Raw genomic sequence first — 15,186 nt, 5'->3', positions numbered from 1 at the left:
TACTGAGACTAGCTTTTAATTCCAGATTTTATTAACTGAATCCAAATTCCACCAACTGCCATGGTAGGATTTGAACCCATGTCCCCAGAGTATTAGTCTGGACCTCTAGATTACTAATCTAGTGACATTACCACTACATCACGGTCTTCCCTGGAGGCATCTGGCCAATGTTTATCCCATTGCCTTTTGTGGTATCTTTGCCGTGTTTGAAGATTTGATTCAAAGATGAGAGTGCTACCAAGTGAGCCACAGCTTACATGGCAAAAGTACTTAATTAGTTATGAAGCATTTTTAGACGCCTTGATGTTGTGATTAGTGCTATATAAATGCAAGTCTTTTATTCTTCTTTTGAACAAGAAATAGAGTGAAAAATCAAGTGCATTCCAGTAATGAGGAACAGAGTGTATCAAAAGGTGGGACTCATTATTGAAATATTCAAATTTGAAATTGAGGTGAGGCATTTGGCACTTTAGGCAGGTAATAAAAAAAATTGGAGAAATATGAAGAATTTAAAAAAAAACTGCAGAGATTTGGCAGGGCAAAAGAGTGGGAATGAAAATGAGCAAAAAAACCAAATACCGTTAAATAGCGTTTGTGGTTAGAAGATGATTGAGGTAGTGACAACTTGGACTACTAAAAGGTGGTGGCAAAGCTTCTAACAACAAATGAGGGAGAGGTATTAAAATACTATGCTTCACTTTTCACAGAAAAGCTTGATAGGTTTGTAGCCAGTGCTGCCAGAGTTGGGAACAGTCAGAAGGAAATAGCAGAGGCTGTGACCATTTTCTAAAACTCTGTTGGAAGAAAACTAATGCAGATGGCTTGAGGGTGGGAAATGTGACTCTCCTCTTCATAAAGAGACAGAAATAAGTCAGGAAATTACAGACCAGTTAGTCTTGTTTTGCTTAGTAGGAAATTACTGGTCTACAATATAGGAGGAAGCCATTTAGCATTCTGAGAAACAAGCTAATTGGGGTTGGTCAACATGGATTTCTTAAGTGCAGGCTGTGCTTAAGCAATCTTGAAGAGTTCGTCATTGAATTGACCAAGAATAGATGACTGAAACGCAGTGATGTAGTTGCATAATTTTTTGAAAAACATAAGAGAGGAAGTACTTGCAATGCAGGCTAACCCGGCAACCAATTTGCAGCAAGATCCCACAAGCAGCAAAGATTCAAATGACCAGATAATCTGTTTTGACGTTGGTTTAGAAATGAAGGCACAAGGTGAACTCCCCTCCTTGTCCTTGAATAATGTGGTTAGATCTTTTGCACCCACTGGAACAGGCAGTGTTTCGGTTTAACTTTCTTCCAAAAGGTGGCACCTCAAACAATACATTGCTTACTGAGTACAGCATTGAAATGTAGGCTTAAGATTGTGTGCTCGAGAACCACAGTGAGGCTTGAACCCATGACTTTGTAAGGACATGAGTACTATTCACTAAGCAAAGCTGACACCATGTAGCAGATAATTAGAATGTATTTTTGGAGAAGATGAACAATTACTTAAGTAATGTTTTTGCAGTGGTAGTTAACAGTATTACAGATATCTCAACAATATATCTTAATAATAAAAAACTTTTATCTTTCATGGGACTCTCTATATTCAGCAATTATCCAGCCATGGGCAAATCAGTCGTTGTGCTGCGGTGAGCCAGTGGTAAATACCAGAAATTGAACACCAGGTCCAAGACTACATGTGAGCAACAAGCTTAAAAAAAATACACCCATCTATTTAGCAGTTTCCAGCTGCTGTCTGTTGAATCACTACATTGGGGAATGGAAACCTTGGCACAAATTTAAAAACTGAAGAAAAACTGGAGGTACACAGCAGGATATAGATAGCCCAGAGTTTGGATAACACACCATCAGAAAATTTATCGGTTTGGAACTTTAGCATCTTTTACAGTCAGTCAGTTTTGCAATTTTCCTTTGTCAAAATCAGTGTTTTTTTGGGGGTGGGGGAGTGGTGGTGGTTTGAGGCTACATCTGAATTGCCTTCTAAACAGTTCTAAAAACATGAAAGAAATGATAAACACTGCGTAAAGCCAAGTTTCACCCCAATCACCGTTGGAACTTGTGGCTGAGGATCCATGTAATTTTGACCATGTATCGGAGGCCTCTAGTATAAACCTCGTGCTGTTGATACCACTGTTCGCGTGTGTGTGTGTGTATAGTAAGAACAGTGGCCCAATGGTTAATCTGATGGCTTGGCAAGTTTATCTTAAGTTTAGATCACTGGGAAATGCTAACTTTCCTTAACCGTGTGAATCCTCAGCTTTGGACGACCAGGGGTGGAGTGTTACTGCCAACATGACAGTGCTGCAGGAGTGATCCAACTGCAGTTCTTGATTAATGAGGTTAGTTGTTTGGGGGGGTTTCAGAGAAATTGAAAATGTTCAGAATGTTTCTTTCACCCTTTTTAAAGCCTGTATATATTTGAGATGTATTACGTAAGATTATTTTAAAAATTTTGGCCAGTCTTTTAGATTGTGTAGTTTAGACAAATAATATAAATCCCAAATCCCAGGATTGACTCGATCTTTTGCATGTTAAATAGATTAATTTGTGGAAAAAAAGCAACTAGATGCTGTTGAATGAATGAAAGTAATTTTTGTAATAATCCTGCAATTTTGCTGATGTGGAGTCTGGGTCCACATTGTATTTGCTGTAACTGAAATTGAACTGAATTGGGGTTTTCTGTTTACTTCTAAATGCCCTGAATTATGGGCACATGCATTTGATGTGTGATCTGTTGGGCCCGCACACTCCACTTTCCAAATTCATGGTCAGTAGAATCTTATTTCACAATTTCATAAAATTGTTTCCTAAACTTAAAGTATGTACTTGACAACCCTGTCACTTTTAAATATGCAAGGTCAATGATGCATAATATGTCGGTAGTTCATTATGATTTAGTGCATGGCAACCATGTCCCCCAAAAGAGTCAGAATTTGTGTGGGTAGTATCCATAAAATTTCTTCATACTGCAGTGATTGTACTTAAGTTTGTCATTATGTCCCATCTTTTCTACCTCCATTTACAACTAATACTTCATACAAGGATGAAAACAAGCAAAGTATGCCCCTTTTAAATATTAGTACTACATGGGGTCTTTAACAGGCTGTCCCCTCTACCCACAGTGGTATTCTGAGCAATTCTCCCACTTTTTGCCGAATGGAAGAATTTCTCATTACATGGTTGTTACAAGCCTTGTAGAAAGTGCATTTTCTCTCCACAATCATTTTCTCCTGCTTATTTAAACCCATGATTCCTTTTCTCCATGAATATTTGTCTCCAGGAACTCATTTCCTCCTCCTTCCTCATCCCTAATGCCACATGTAAAGATCTCATGGATTTCTCTGGCACATAAGATAGAAATCATTCATGTAGCTACTTTTTCAACCACCTTACCACCTTCTTTCTCCCTGTTCTTCCCCACCCCTAACCCCACGAACTATTATGGCTCTGATCCCCTGTCACTTTCCTGTTCCTTTCTCATCTCTCATCAATCTTACAAGCTTTCCTTTTTCCATGACCCACCTCTTGGATCCCTCCTAGCCCCCATGCTTACCGATAATGTTGTTGGCCCTCTTGGCTCTCTTTCAAAACTACATTTATCACTTCTTTCCTGAAAAATTCCACCTTTGATTGATCCCATGACCACCCCATCTCTAACTTCCCTTTCTTTTAGGGTGTGATTATATCGATTTGACTGAGCAAAGCAAAACTCAAGAATTTCTGGTTATGCCACCTGCACCCTGCTCCTGATATGAGAGCTCTGCCCATATGATAACTGATTAACTTTCCCTTTAGCATCAGGAAGTAATAGTGATTCAAAATTCAGGTACAGTGCCTCACCTTGATGACCATTATAATGCTGCCATAAAAGCTTTTGAAGGATAAGTATTGTCTAGGACACTGGGAGAATTCCCCTCCTTTGAAATAGTACCATGGGATTTTTTTTACATCCACCTGAAAGGGAAAATGCAGTATCAGCTGGAAGATGGCATCTCCCTCAATGCAAGACTGCACTAGAGTGTTAGCCTAGATTTTGTGCTCAAGTCTGGAGTGGGACCTGAACCCACAACTTTTTGACTTGAGAGGCAAGACTGCTACAACTGAGCCATGGCTGAAACCTTCAAAGGTACCAGGGCAATAAATCAACACAGCAGTTCATCTATCATTTTGGTAGAGGTGCCCTGCTGGGATAATTGCAAAGGCATATTTATAGATGTAAATGATGGCGTGGTGCTCAATGTTAATTACTACTTGTTTAGGTGGACTGCCCAAACTGAACTGACTCATCAGTCTTTTGAAGTAGTGCCTTCACCTGAGCAAGGGAGTATATGTATTTAACATACAGACTACGCTTGACAAGGGTATTAATTAAATCAAACTAACCAAACTACATACAGGTACCAAAAGTCTAGGAATTCTTGTGCTAGAAGCGCATGACCTCTTTGAATTATTAGTGACCTCACCCCAAAGTAACCCATTTTCTCTGTGAATTGGTCAAGCAGAGACGAGGAGCTGTATTTCTGGCCAACTTCTATTTGCCCAGGAGCTGAGTCAGCTTGGATATTGCACAGTCTACTCCGATTTGAAGTTTGCCTTATGCATTACTTTGCCTCCGTCAGTTTTCTCCTGATATCTGCAAAATGTATAAATAGGGAATTCATTGGAAATATAAAAACAAAAAGCTAAAAGCTACTGCGGATGCTGGAAATCCAAAACAAAAACGGAATTGCCTGGAAAAACTCAGCAGGTCTGGCAGCATCGGCGGAGAAGAAATCAGTTAACGTTTCGAGCCTTCATGGCCCTTCGGCAGAACTGAAGCATAGTTAGGAGAAGGGAGAAATAAAATATTTCTCCCTTCTCCTAACTATGCTTCAGTTCTGCCGAAGGGCCATGAAGGCTCGAAACGTTAACTGATTTCTTCTCCGCCGATGCTGCCAGACCTGCTGAGTTTTTCCAGGTAATTCATTGGAAATGTTAGCCTTAATCATCATCTTACAGAAGAAAAAAGTAAAGAACTTTGCATTTATATAGTGGCTTTCGGAACCTCAGGAAGTCTTAAAACACTTTATAGGCAATGAAGTATGTGTCACCACCAAGTAAAAGGCATTTCCTTAATGTGGTCTGTGAACTAGAATTTGTGTGTATGTAGCCCCCTTTTAATTTGAGTGGGTTAAATAACCCAGCAGACAAGCTTCAGTCTTAAACAAGATAATGGTTAGTTTATTACAAAACTACTGCTGAAAGTAATTTAGCTAAATTGATAAAGTTGTTAACTAAAATACAATTACAAAGACTAAAATACAGATAAAGGGGGAAAAAAGCTTAAAGATGAGATTTCAAATCAGCATCTGTGAGATATTGTTGCGGGTCTGTTACTTGAATTCTTTTTTCCCAAAATGAAGGGGTTGAAACTTGAGGTTTGATTTAGCAATTACAATGCTTTCTGTAGTGCTTTTTCAGGTGGACTCAACAGGTCAGCAGGTTTTTGGGAGAGAGAAGGTTTCCTATTCCTCACTAACTCTGGGATTATGGCACTTGCAGTTTACCTGGTCTCTTTCGGCAGAACAGCAGTTGATTTCTTAATACCTTCCTCTTTGTCCTCCCATGGTCAAGAACCTCCTCTGAAGTTGTTTCTTGGAGTTCTTCCCGGGGTTCTGCAAACCAAATGGTTGTTCTCAGCCAAATTTTATACAGTTTCAAAACTTAAAATGGCTGTTATCCCAAACTGTCAAATCATGCTTCCATATTAGGTGTTGGGTTAGTCTGGGGGTCATAATCCCATCCATTGTTTTAGCTGAAGTAATTTACCTTTTAAATGTCTCAGCCATTAACTTGAATAGTCCCCATTCTTCCAGGTTTGAGGAGATAGGAAAGAGCTATTCATACTGTTACGATCCCAGTTGAGATTACCCCTGGACAAGCCTGATCCCAGGGTGGAACCCAGCTTGATAGATCCTAACTTTTATTTGTTTGTGTAAATACGTGGAGAGTGGCTACTGAACAGAGTCACAGGAGTCAGCTGATGAACTTTTAATAAAAGAATAAAGCATTTATTCAACAAGAGAAGATGAACTATATTACTATGCTCCTTCACCCACAACTATACCTTTACAGATATATACAGATTTGTAAGGATAACACAAGTTACAAAATCTATCTTGTACTTTAATTTCCACAGTAAGTACACAGTCCATATAAATCTATGGCACCCTGTGGTCAGACACACCACACTCTGAAACCAAGTGACAGATGCCACCTCGGCCAGATGCTATGGATCTCTCCTCAACTCCCTCCAGATGCTTGTCACACCGTGAGCCAACCAGTATCACTGAACTCCGTCTTTTACACGAGGGTTTCCAATCTCCACTCTCCAAGACCTCACCTTGGGAATTTTTTCCCAAACCGACACTTTCTCTCAGATACCTTTTACAAGGGTTCACCTTCAGGGTTTCAAAATCTCCTTCCGATGTTCCTCTTCCCTGGGTCGCCACATGCAGTCAAGCTGTCTTCCACGCACTCTCTCACCGACTCAGCCGTGAACAGTAACACTGCTTCACATGCCCATAGCAAAGAGTTACAGAACTTCAGCTTTGTACCTTCTTGCCTCTTACAGGCTGTTCTCACTTTAAATTTGCTTTCTGCAGCTTTTGTCTCTTTAAATCTGAAGCTTGGAGCCTTTCCTCCCTGCCCCTTACTCTTAACTTCACTTAACGGGACCTTTTTCCAGGTTCCTGTCCTTCCTTTGACTAGAAGGTCTGCGTTGGACTTTCCCCTCTTCCACTCCCCTGGATTTGGGGTCTGTCTTTAGCTTGGGACTTGCTATTTGTCCCTTCTAGGCTGCTCCTGCCTGGCAGCTGTCTTCAGAACTGCTGAACTCCAACAGCTTCCAAATCAAACTGCTGTTTTCCTTCTTCTGTGTGTCTGTGGGAGGGACCTGTTGCTAGGCAACAGCCCAATTCTCCCACCCATGTTTGTTTGTCTTTTCTTTTGGAGTGGTAAAACTCATTAGAAATGCAGGCACCTTTTTTAAAGTGAACTTAAAACTCAAATTGACCTTTCTTAACACACATACAGAAATACAAATCAAACTTAAACTTTAAAACTAAAACTTATTCCTAACACTTACAAATACCAATATAACTTACTTAAACTATCTCTATTTCCTAACAATACCTCCAAGGAAACCACAGTGAGTTTCTGTTTACCCTTGTGGAAATGAGAATTCAATTTCAAATGTCTTCACCTGTCTGGATATGTCTACCTGCAATCCACTTGGAGCCTTTTGGAGCTGAACCGCATTGCAGTTGAAAAAGGGCAGGTGACTTTGGCAGCCGTCTTTAAGGCTTCTTGTGCCCATTTTAAAGGGACGTTAGCATTTTTACAAAAATCTAGAATATCACAACTGCACGGTTGTGACATGGATTAGTCACTACTATAATGTAGGAAATGTGGTAATCAATTTGCAGACATCAATAACCTAACGACCACATCTTTTTAGTGTTGGTTGAGGGATAAATATTGGCCTGGATGCTCTTGAGAATGCTTTGGTTCTTTGAGAAAGTGCAATGGTATCTTTTACATCCACCTGAGAGGGCAGATGAGGCTGTGGTTTAAGAATATATGAAATAGGAGCAGGCGTAGACCATACGGCCCCTCATGCTTGCTCTGACATTCAGTACAATCATGATTGATCTTCTGTATCAATTCCACTTTTCTGCCCACTCTCTGTATTCCTGATTCCCTGAGAGACCAAAAAGCACACTCTTCTGTCTTAAATGTATTCAGCCATGAAGCATCCATCAGGGGTAGAAAATTCCAAAGATTCACAACTCACTGAGTGAAGAAATTTCTCCTCGACTCAATCCTAAATGATCAACCCCTTATCCTGAGATTGTGCCCCGTATTCTGGATTCCCCAGCCAGTAGAAACAATCTGTCTACCTTGTCAAGTCCCTTCAGAATCTCTGTTTTAATGAGGTCACATTGTTCTTCCAAACTCCAGAGAGTGTAGGCCCAATTTACTCTGCCTTTCATCTCATGAACCAATTTGGTGAACCTTGGCTGTAATACAAGTCTCCAGTACAAGTATAATCCCTCCTTGATATGGAGATCAAAACTGTGTACTGTACTTGGGTGAGGTCTCACCAAAGCCTTATGTGATTGTAGCAAGACTTGCTTATTCTTACACTCCAATCCCCTTACAAATGAGGCCAACTTTTAATTTGCCTTTCTTATTGCTTGATGTATCTGCATGCTAACTTGCTCCTTGTATGAGTAGTCCAAGTCTCCCTTAACATCAATGTTTCATGCCTTTCAAAAAGCATTTTGCCTTTCTATTCTTAATGGCAAAGTGAATAACTTCATACTTTCCCACATTATACTTCATCTGCCGCCTTGTTGCCCTCTCGTTTAACCTGTCCATACTTCTTTCCTGCCTCTGTTCTATTCCCACCTAGCTTTGTACCCTCAGCAAACTTGGATACATTATTCTCAGTCTCTTTGCCGAAGTCATTAATATAGATTGTAAATGGCTGAGGCCCCAGCACTGATTCTTGCAGCACTCCGTCAGTTACAGCCTGCCAACTTTAAAATGTCCCGTTTATCCCTACTTCCTGTTTGTTCACAAATGTTCCATTTAAGCTAACATATTATCCTCAACTCCACAAGCTCTTGTTTCATCTGGAAGATGGCACCTCAGAGGCTGCAGCATTCCCACATTACTCCACTGGAGTGTCAACCTTGATTATGTGCTCGAGTCTCTGGAGGAGTGGACTTAAATCCATGATTTTCTGATTCCAGAGACACGTGCAGTACCAGTTGAGCCATGGCAAAGTGGCCTTCGTGATCAGTCAGCAGGCCGGATCCTCCTTGACTGTGTTGCTATTGAATCAGAAAGGGTGCTAATCCACAGCCCATTTCTTCCTATGGGGGAGTACTGGTCCAGTATGTGGAGAATGCTAAAAAGAATGTTTAGAATTAAATAAAATAATTAAAATTGTACAGTCATCTCCCTTCTCCAGGTGACATCCTACTGGTACCTTCTCCAAGCTTCTGTTGTATTTCTTGTGGTAATTTTTTCGAAGCAGAATTTTACTATGTGGAAAATATATATAAAATATGACAGATATATTTACTTTGGAGGAACAAGCTCATGGGGAATATGAACTAAAGTTTTTTAAAATGAAGGGTTTCTGTGCACTAATCGCAAAGCAGCACATTGCGGCTGCTGGAAATCTGAAATAAAACTGAAAATTCAGAAAATACTTGTGTTAGGCAACATCTGTGGACTGTGGAACAGTTAACATTTTGGGTCAAGAACCTTTCCTTGGAGCTGGGAAAAGTTAGAGATGCAATAAGTTTTGAGCAAGGGATGGGTCTGACAAGGATGAAAGAAAGGCCTGTGTTATGGTGGAAGACAGAGCTTGAATGGCATCGGGTCAAAGGGAATGGTGCTGGGGCGGGGGTTGATTGTGAGAGGAGGAGAAAGAAACAAATGATGTGCAAAGAGCAGTTGTGCTACTGCCTGAAACCAAACATAAGAGAAAAACCAAAACATGCAAAGTCAAGGAAGCAAAATGGGGCAGAGATTATGGTCTGAAATTGTTGAACTCACTGTTGAGTTCAGAAAGCTGTAAAGAGCCCAACTGAAGGATGAAATACCATTCCTCAGACTTGCGTTGAGCTTCACTGGAACAGTGTAAGCAGGTTGAGGACAGAGATGTCAGCGTGAGAACAAGATGGACAACTAAAATGACAGGCCATCAGAAACTCGGGGTCATGCTTGCAAGCTGAATAGAGGTATCCCGCAAAGTGGTCACCCAATCTGTGTTTGGTCTCCCCAACGTAGAGGAGACCACATTGTGAGCAGCGAATACAATAGACTAGATTGAAAGAAGTACAGCCAGTCGCTGCCTTGCCTGGAAGGAGTGTTTGAGGCCTTGTACGCTAAGGAGAGAGGAGGTGAAAGGGATAGGTGTTGCGTCTTCTGTGTTTGCATGGAAAGATAATATAAAGTGCGTTTTGGTGGAAACCTGATCAAACACAACAAGGGAAATAGAAAACAATGAAGGTGATAAAGGGATTATGTGCAGTTTGCTTAGGTTATTTGAAATAGAGATGGATGGTAGCACATAGTTTTTAAAAATCCAAATTTTATGTGGTTAAATTAGATGCCAGGTCCCTCTGGGACATACTGCTGTGAATTGTGAAAATGGAGTAACCACAGCATTTTTAAAAGAGAATATGACCAGTTCTTGAGCGAAGAGGATGTTCCTGATCCCAGGGGTAAGTTTCTGCTTTGTTATGATTATGATGAGCTTTGAAGGTTGGGAGCCTCCCTCGTTTATTTTGCATTCTGAGTTTTCCAGGGTCTCTCCTAATTCAGCTATGACTTTTTTTTGTGTTGTACTTTGTCTTTTTCAGGAGATTGTGAGGGGTAGATGAACAGCAGGAGAGGTTACACTATATTTTTGACAGGGCAGACCTGATGGTCTTCTAGTCTTTTTGTGTATTCACTTATTGAAAGGTGTAATGTATTTCCACTCTCCTTTCAGGGAGCCCTTGTGAGTGCCTTGGCGGATGATACTTTACATCTCTGGAATCTACGTCAGAAAAGGCCTGCCATACTCCATTCTCTTAAATTCAACAAAGAAAGGTAGAGTCATTTTTGCCAATAAAAGCTTTGGGGTTCGACTCAAGTGTAGTTGTGTTCATTTTATGCAACAGGTATTGGAAACCAATTTGAACTTTGAACATTTTATTGCAATGGTTGGAGGTTTGTATTTTGCAGTTTATTTCATTGAGTTGTGTTCACTGGCAATAGGGTCAGTAGCCAGAGGGGACAGACTTAAATTAATTGATAGAAGTATCAGAGGGAAGATGAGAGTTTTTATACGTTTTATGATGATCTGGAATGCATTGTCTGAAAGTGCGCTTGAAGCAAATTCAGTTGTTAGTTTCCAGAGGGAATTGGGTGCATACTTTAATATTATACAGGACTATGAGGAAAGTGCAAAAGTAGAGGGACTAATCTGATAACTATTTTAAAGAGGTGGCACAGACATTATTGGCTGAATGGCTTCCTTCTATTTTTGAATATCTGAGTACACAATGTCTTTTTTTAAAAGTACCTCCTTTAAATTAGTATGACACGTCATTCCATGTTGGAGCTTATGGATCTTGCCATCTCACCCAATGCTCCTTGTCCAGAGAAAATAGGAGCCGTACAACTTCTTCTCAAAGGAAGGAGAGGGGGAATTGGGAGGAAAAATCATCCCCAGGCCACACTTGCGTGCTGCAAGACTCACATCTGTGTGGCACTGAAAGCAGATTTCTCCCTTGGCCGCAGGTGGTGTCTATTCCATTGGGATTGGGAGGCAGAGAATAACAAAGCTAGGCTCCCTGTCCCTCTTGTGGGAATGTAGCTGATGTATGTGGGAAGGCAGCATTCAATAATGATGTGGAATTATCGTGAATGCAGGAGGCCACAGATCTAAATTTGTGGTTGGATTGTAAAGGTTTCCCTGCTGTTGTGAATATGCTTAGCAGTAAAGCAGCCTTCAGATTACAGTGCCTGCAGATAAACTTTTACCACATACTCTAAACCACAAACATTACCTTCCCACAGATAAATACCTCTCATTGCTGCTTCTTTGGTTTTGCACAATAGGAATTCACTATAAATATCAGAGTTAATCCTATCTGTATCAGAGAATGTTATTTGTACACGTGTGATAACATGGAAACCTGCACCCATTTTGTTCCCTTTCAAACCTTGTCATAAAGTTATTCACTAAAATTTGAGGTTTTATGCCTTTCTCCACTCCAACAGTTTTTCCCTCCCCTTTGCCCCAAAGTAATGGCTCAACCACTCATTGGTTAAATTTAGGGAGATGTCAGGAAGCCCTAAAGTTGAAATGTTGGTACCATTTTTACAGACTGGAAGAGCAAGAAATGAGTTGGTAGCAGAAAAGGAGGTTAACTGAATATGATATCCAATGAGAATGCATAGTTACGTTAGTTATGTTGGATAAGAGTAACCTTGATAGAATGTTTGAACTTTAACATACATTTGTGCTACATAACCTCAGATCTAGTGTCACTTAGGTCTGCCTCAAAGTTTGTTACCTACTTTGAAATATGAGAAGCTATGAGGCCTTTCCCAGAACAAATTTGCTACAAGGTTCATTTCCAGAATGAACACTAGTTATATTCTTACTGCCTATGCTGCATGTGATGATGTCAATCTTAAAAAAAAAACTTTTTGGTTGTGGCTTATGCAGTTATGAAGCAATTTGCTTAACGCGTGTATGGGCCTGTAGATTTCACTCTAGTCAATTTTTAATGTCTGGTCAGTTAGGATTTCAGAGCTAGATGTGGTGTAAATGTAGCTGTCCTTAGATGATACTTCACCCCTATTATTTCTGTCCTTCTGTAAACCAGATAGATGCCTATTTCAGAGCCAGTCCAGTTTGCAAAGAATAGTCTGACTCAGTCCAGAATGGTTTACCAGACCTATATTGGTGGTTTGCTGTTGATTTGTGGGCAAATGAATAGTCAGCTGGTATCTCCCGCATTAGTCAGCTTCCCACAGAGTGCTGTGGCCCATTTCAGTAAATACAGTTTGAATAATGGGATAACAGCATGTTTGAGATAGTGGGAGAAAAAACATTAAAGGATTAGAACTAGCAGAAAAGACTGAACAAGCTGTGGCTCTTTTCTCTAGAAAAGAGAAGGCTGAGAAGTGACCGAACAGAGATCTTCAAATTATGACAGGATTTAAGAGGGTAGATATAGATAAGGTGTTTCCATTTGTGGGGGAGTCCAAAAGTAGTGGCTGTAAATATAAGGTAGTCATTAATAAATCCAGTAAGGAAATTAGGAGAAATATTTTGACTCAGTGGTTAGAATATGAAGCTTGATACCACCTGGCCTAGCTGAGGCGAATGATGTAACATTGAAGGGAAGGTAGGTGATTAAATGAGGGAGAACAGAATAGAAGGATACGTTGGGTGAGATGATGTAAGGTGGAAGGAGGCTTGTGTGGAGCACAGTATGGTGTTTATATGGTGTTAATGATGCAGTTGTACATATTTGTTCAATAAGGATCCCATGTCCAAGATCACATCCTGAATACTGATCCTAAGCATTGATGCCAAATACTGTCCATTTCCCATTTGCTGATCCTGAGTAGTGGGCTGTATCTTGAGTACTGATACGTGAATATGAGATGGCACCCTGAATACTGATCTACCAAACCTCAGACTAGTACTGAATATTGGACCTTACTCTGAGAATTGGTACAGAATACTGGATTGCATTGCAAGTACTGATCTTGATTACTAGGCAATATCGCAAATATTGATCCTGAGTAATAGTTGATCTCCCAATACAGATCCTGAGCAATGACCCCCAAGTAACTTCCCTTATCCCAAGCGCTGGTAACGAATGTCGGATTGTATTGTTTTTCTTTCACGGGATGTGAGCATCACTGGCTAGGCCAGCATTTACAGCCCATCACTAACTGCCCTTGAGAAGATGGTGGTGAGCAGCCGCCATGAACTGCTGCAGCCCATGTGGTGTAGGCACATCCACAGTGCCGTTAGGGAGGGAGTTCCAGGATTATGACCAAGTGACAGTGAAGGAAAGGCGATATAGTTCCACATCAGGCTAGTGTGTGGCTTGGAGGGGAACTTGCAGGCGGTGGAGTTCCCATGCTTCTGCTGCCCTTGTCCTTCTAGGTGGTAGAGGTCATGGGTTTGGAAGGTGCTGTCAAAGGAGCCTTGGTGAGTTACTGCAGTGCATCTTGTAGATGGTACACACTGCTACCATTGTGTGTCAGTGGTGAAGGGAGTGGATGCTGAAGGTGGTGAATGGGGTGCCAGTCAAGCAAGCTGCTTTGTTGTGGATGATGTCGAGCTTCGAGTGTTGTTGGAGCTGCATGTCCAGGCAAGTGGAGAGTACTCCATCACACTCCTGATTTGTGCCGAGTAGATGGTGGGCAGGCTTTGGGGAGTCAGGAGGTGAGTTACTCTCCGCAGAATTCCCAGAGAAAATGTAACCATCACCCCTTGACATTCCATGGTATTGCCATTATTGAATCCCCCATCAACATCCTGGGAGGTTACCATTGACCAGAACTGAATTGGACTAACCATATAAATACTGTGGCTACAAGAGCAGGTTAGAGGCTAGGAATCCTGCAGTGAGTAGACCAGTGGGTGTTATATTGTGTAACAGTGAATTATTGTATAATACAAAAATGTTATACCATGTAACTCAGTGTTATGTACCATGTGACACTAGATAAAAGATGCTATACTATACTGTTTACTATCATGTAGATTATTATTCAATATTATATTGAGCATTATACTGTGTAATACACATGGGATGAATGAAGCTGGCTGGGACATGGCAAAAATGGAGACGGTCAATTTATCCAAGGACTGGGGCAGGGTGTGCTGGAGAGGGCTGCACTGCGAGGGAAAGGTGGGCACTGGAGGTACCAAGATGCATCAAATTTAATTTGGCTCGGCTGGCCAGTCTTGGAAATGAAGGAGCGTAGAGATGACATATGGAGGCGGAGGTAACTGGGGTAAAGAGCTGAAGCATAGGCACAGGTATTTGCCCATGGTAATGCTTTGCCAGGGGGTGGGCAGGGTGGGATGAAAGTGTTATCATTGCATCTCTTGGGAAGAGCCAAGAGGAACATAACTAATTTCAGAGTAAAATCCTGGAGCTCACAAGTAAAATATTTTGTTTCCATATTTAAAGTCACCTTCACTGAAAGCAAATGTCGGCGAGATAAATATCAAACTCTCAGCCTCTCTTACCAAATATGTGTTCCCTCTCTCCCCTGTCACTTTGAGAGTGCCTCTCTCCTTCCACATGCCTCCTTCCTCTACTCCAACTTTGTGTATGCCTATCCCTTGCCTCCTTACTTTGAGCATGTTCCCCTCTCTTCCACTCACCTCATGTGTCTGTGTTTCTCTCTTCCACTTCACTTCATGTGTATCACTCTCCCTCTACCCTTGTGTCTCTCCCATCACTCTGAGTTTCTCTCCCCTTTCACTTCATGTGACTATCTCTCTCTTTCTCCCCACACTTCCCACCGTTACTGCTAGTGCCAAGCGCTGGATCAATTAGGAACGAAAAGAAAATCACAC

At 41.1% G+C, this 15,186-nt stretch overlaps 1 protein-coding gene across 5 annotated transcripts in view; it reads left to right on the top strand.

The window, feature by feature from the left end:
- stxbp5a (syntaxin binding protein 5a (tomosyn)) overlaps nucleotides 1-15,186 on the top strand; it is a 193,094-nt gene that overhangs the window by 23,156 nt on the left and 154,752 nt on the right. For all 5 annotated transcript variants that reach the window (XM_078556629.1, XM_078556631.1, XM_078556630.1 and 2 more), the window contains exons 3-4: nucleotides 2,278-2,359; nucleotides 10,573-10,673. In XM_078556629.1, the coding sequence (XP_078412755.1) occupies nucleotides 2,278-2,359; nucleotides 10,573-10,673 (183 nt within the window). The remainder of the gene's footprint in view (nucleotides 1-2,277; nucleotides 2,360-10,572; nucleotides 10,674-15,186) is intronic.

Source organism: Cetorhinus maximus, chromosome 14, assembly GCF_964194155.1.
Source record: "Cetorhinus maximus chromosome 14, sCetMax3.hap1.1, whole genome shotgun sequence".
NCBI classification, from domain to species: Eukaryota; Metazoa; Chordata; class Chondrichthyes; order Lamniformes; family Cetorhinidae; genus Cetorhinus; species Cetorhinus maximus.
Note: the sequence above shows the minus strand (reverse complement) of the source record. Positions and strands in the feature narration are given on the sequence as shown.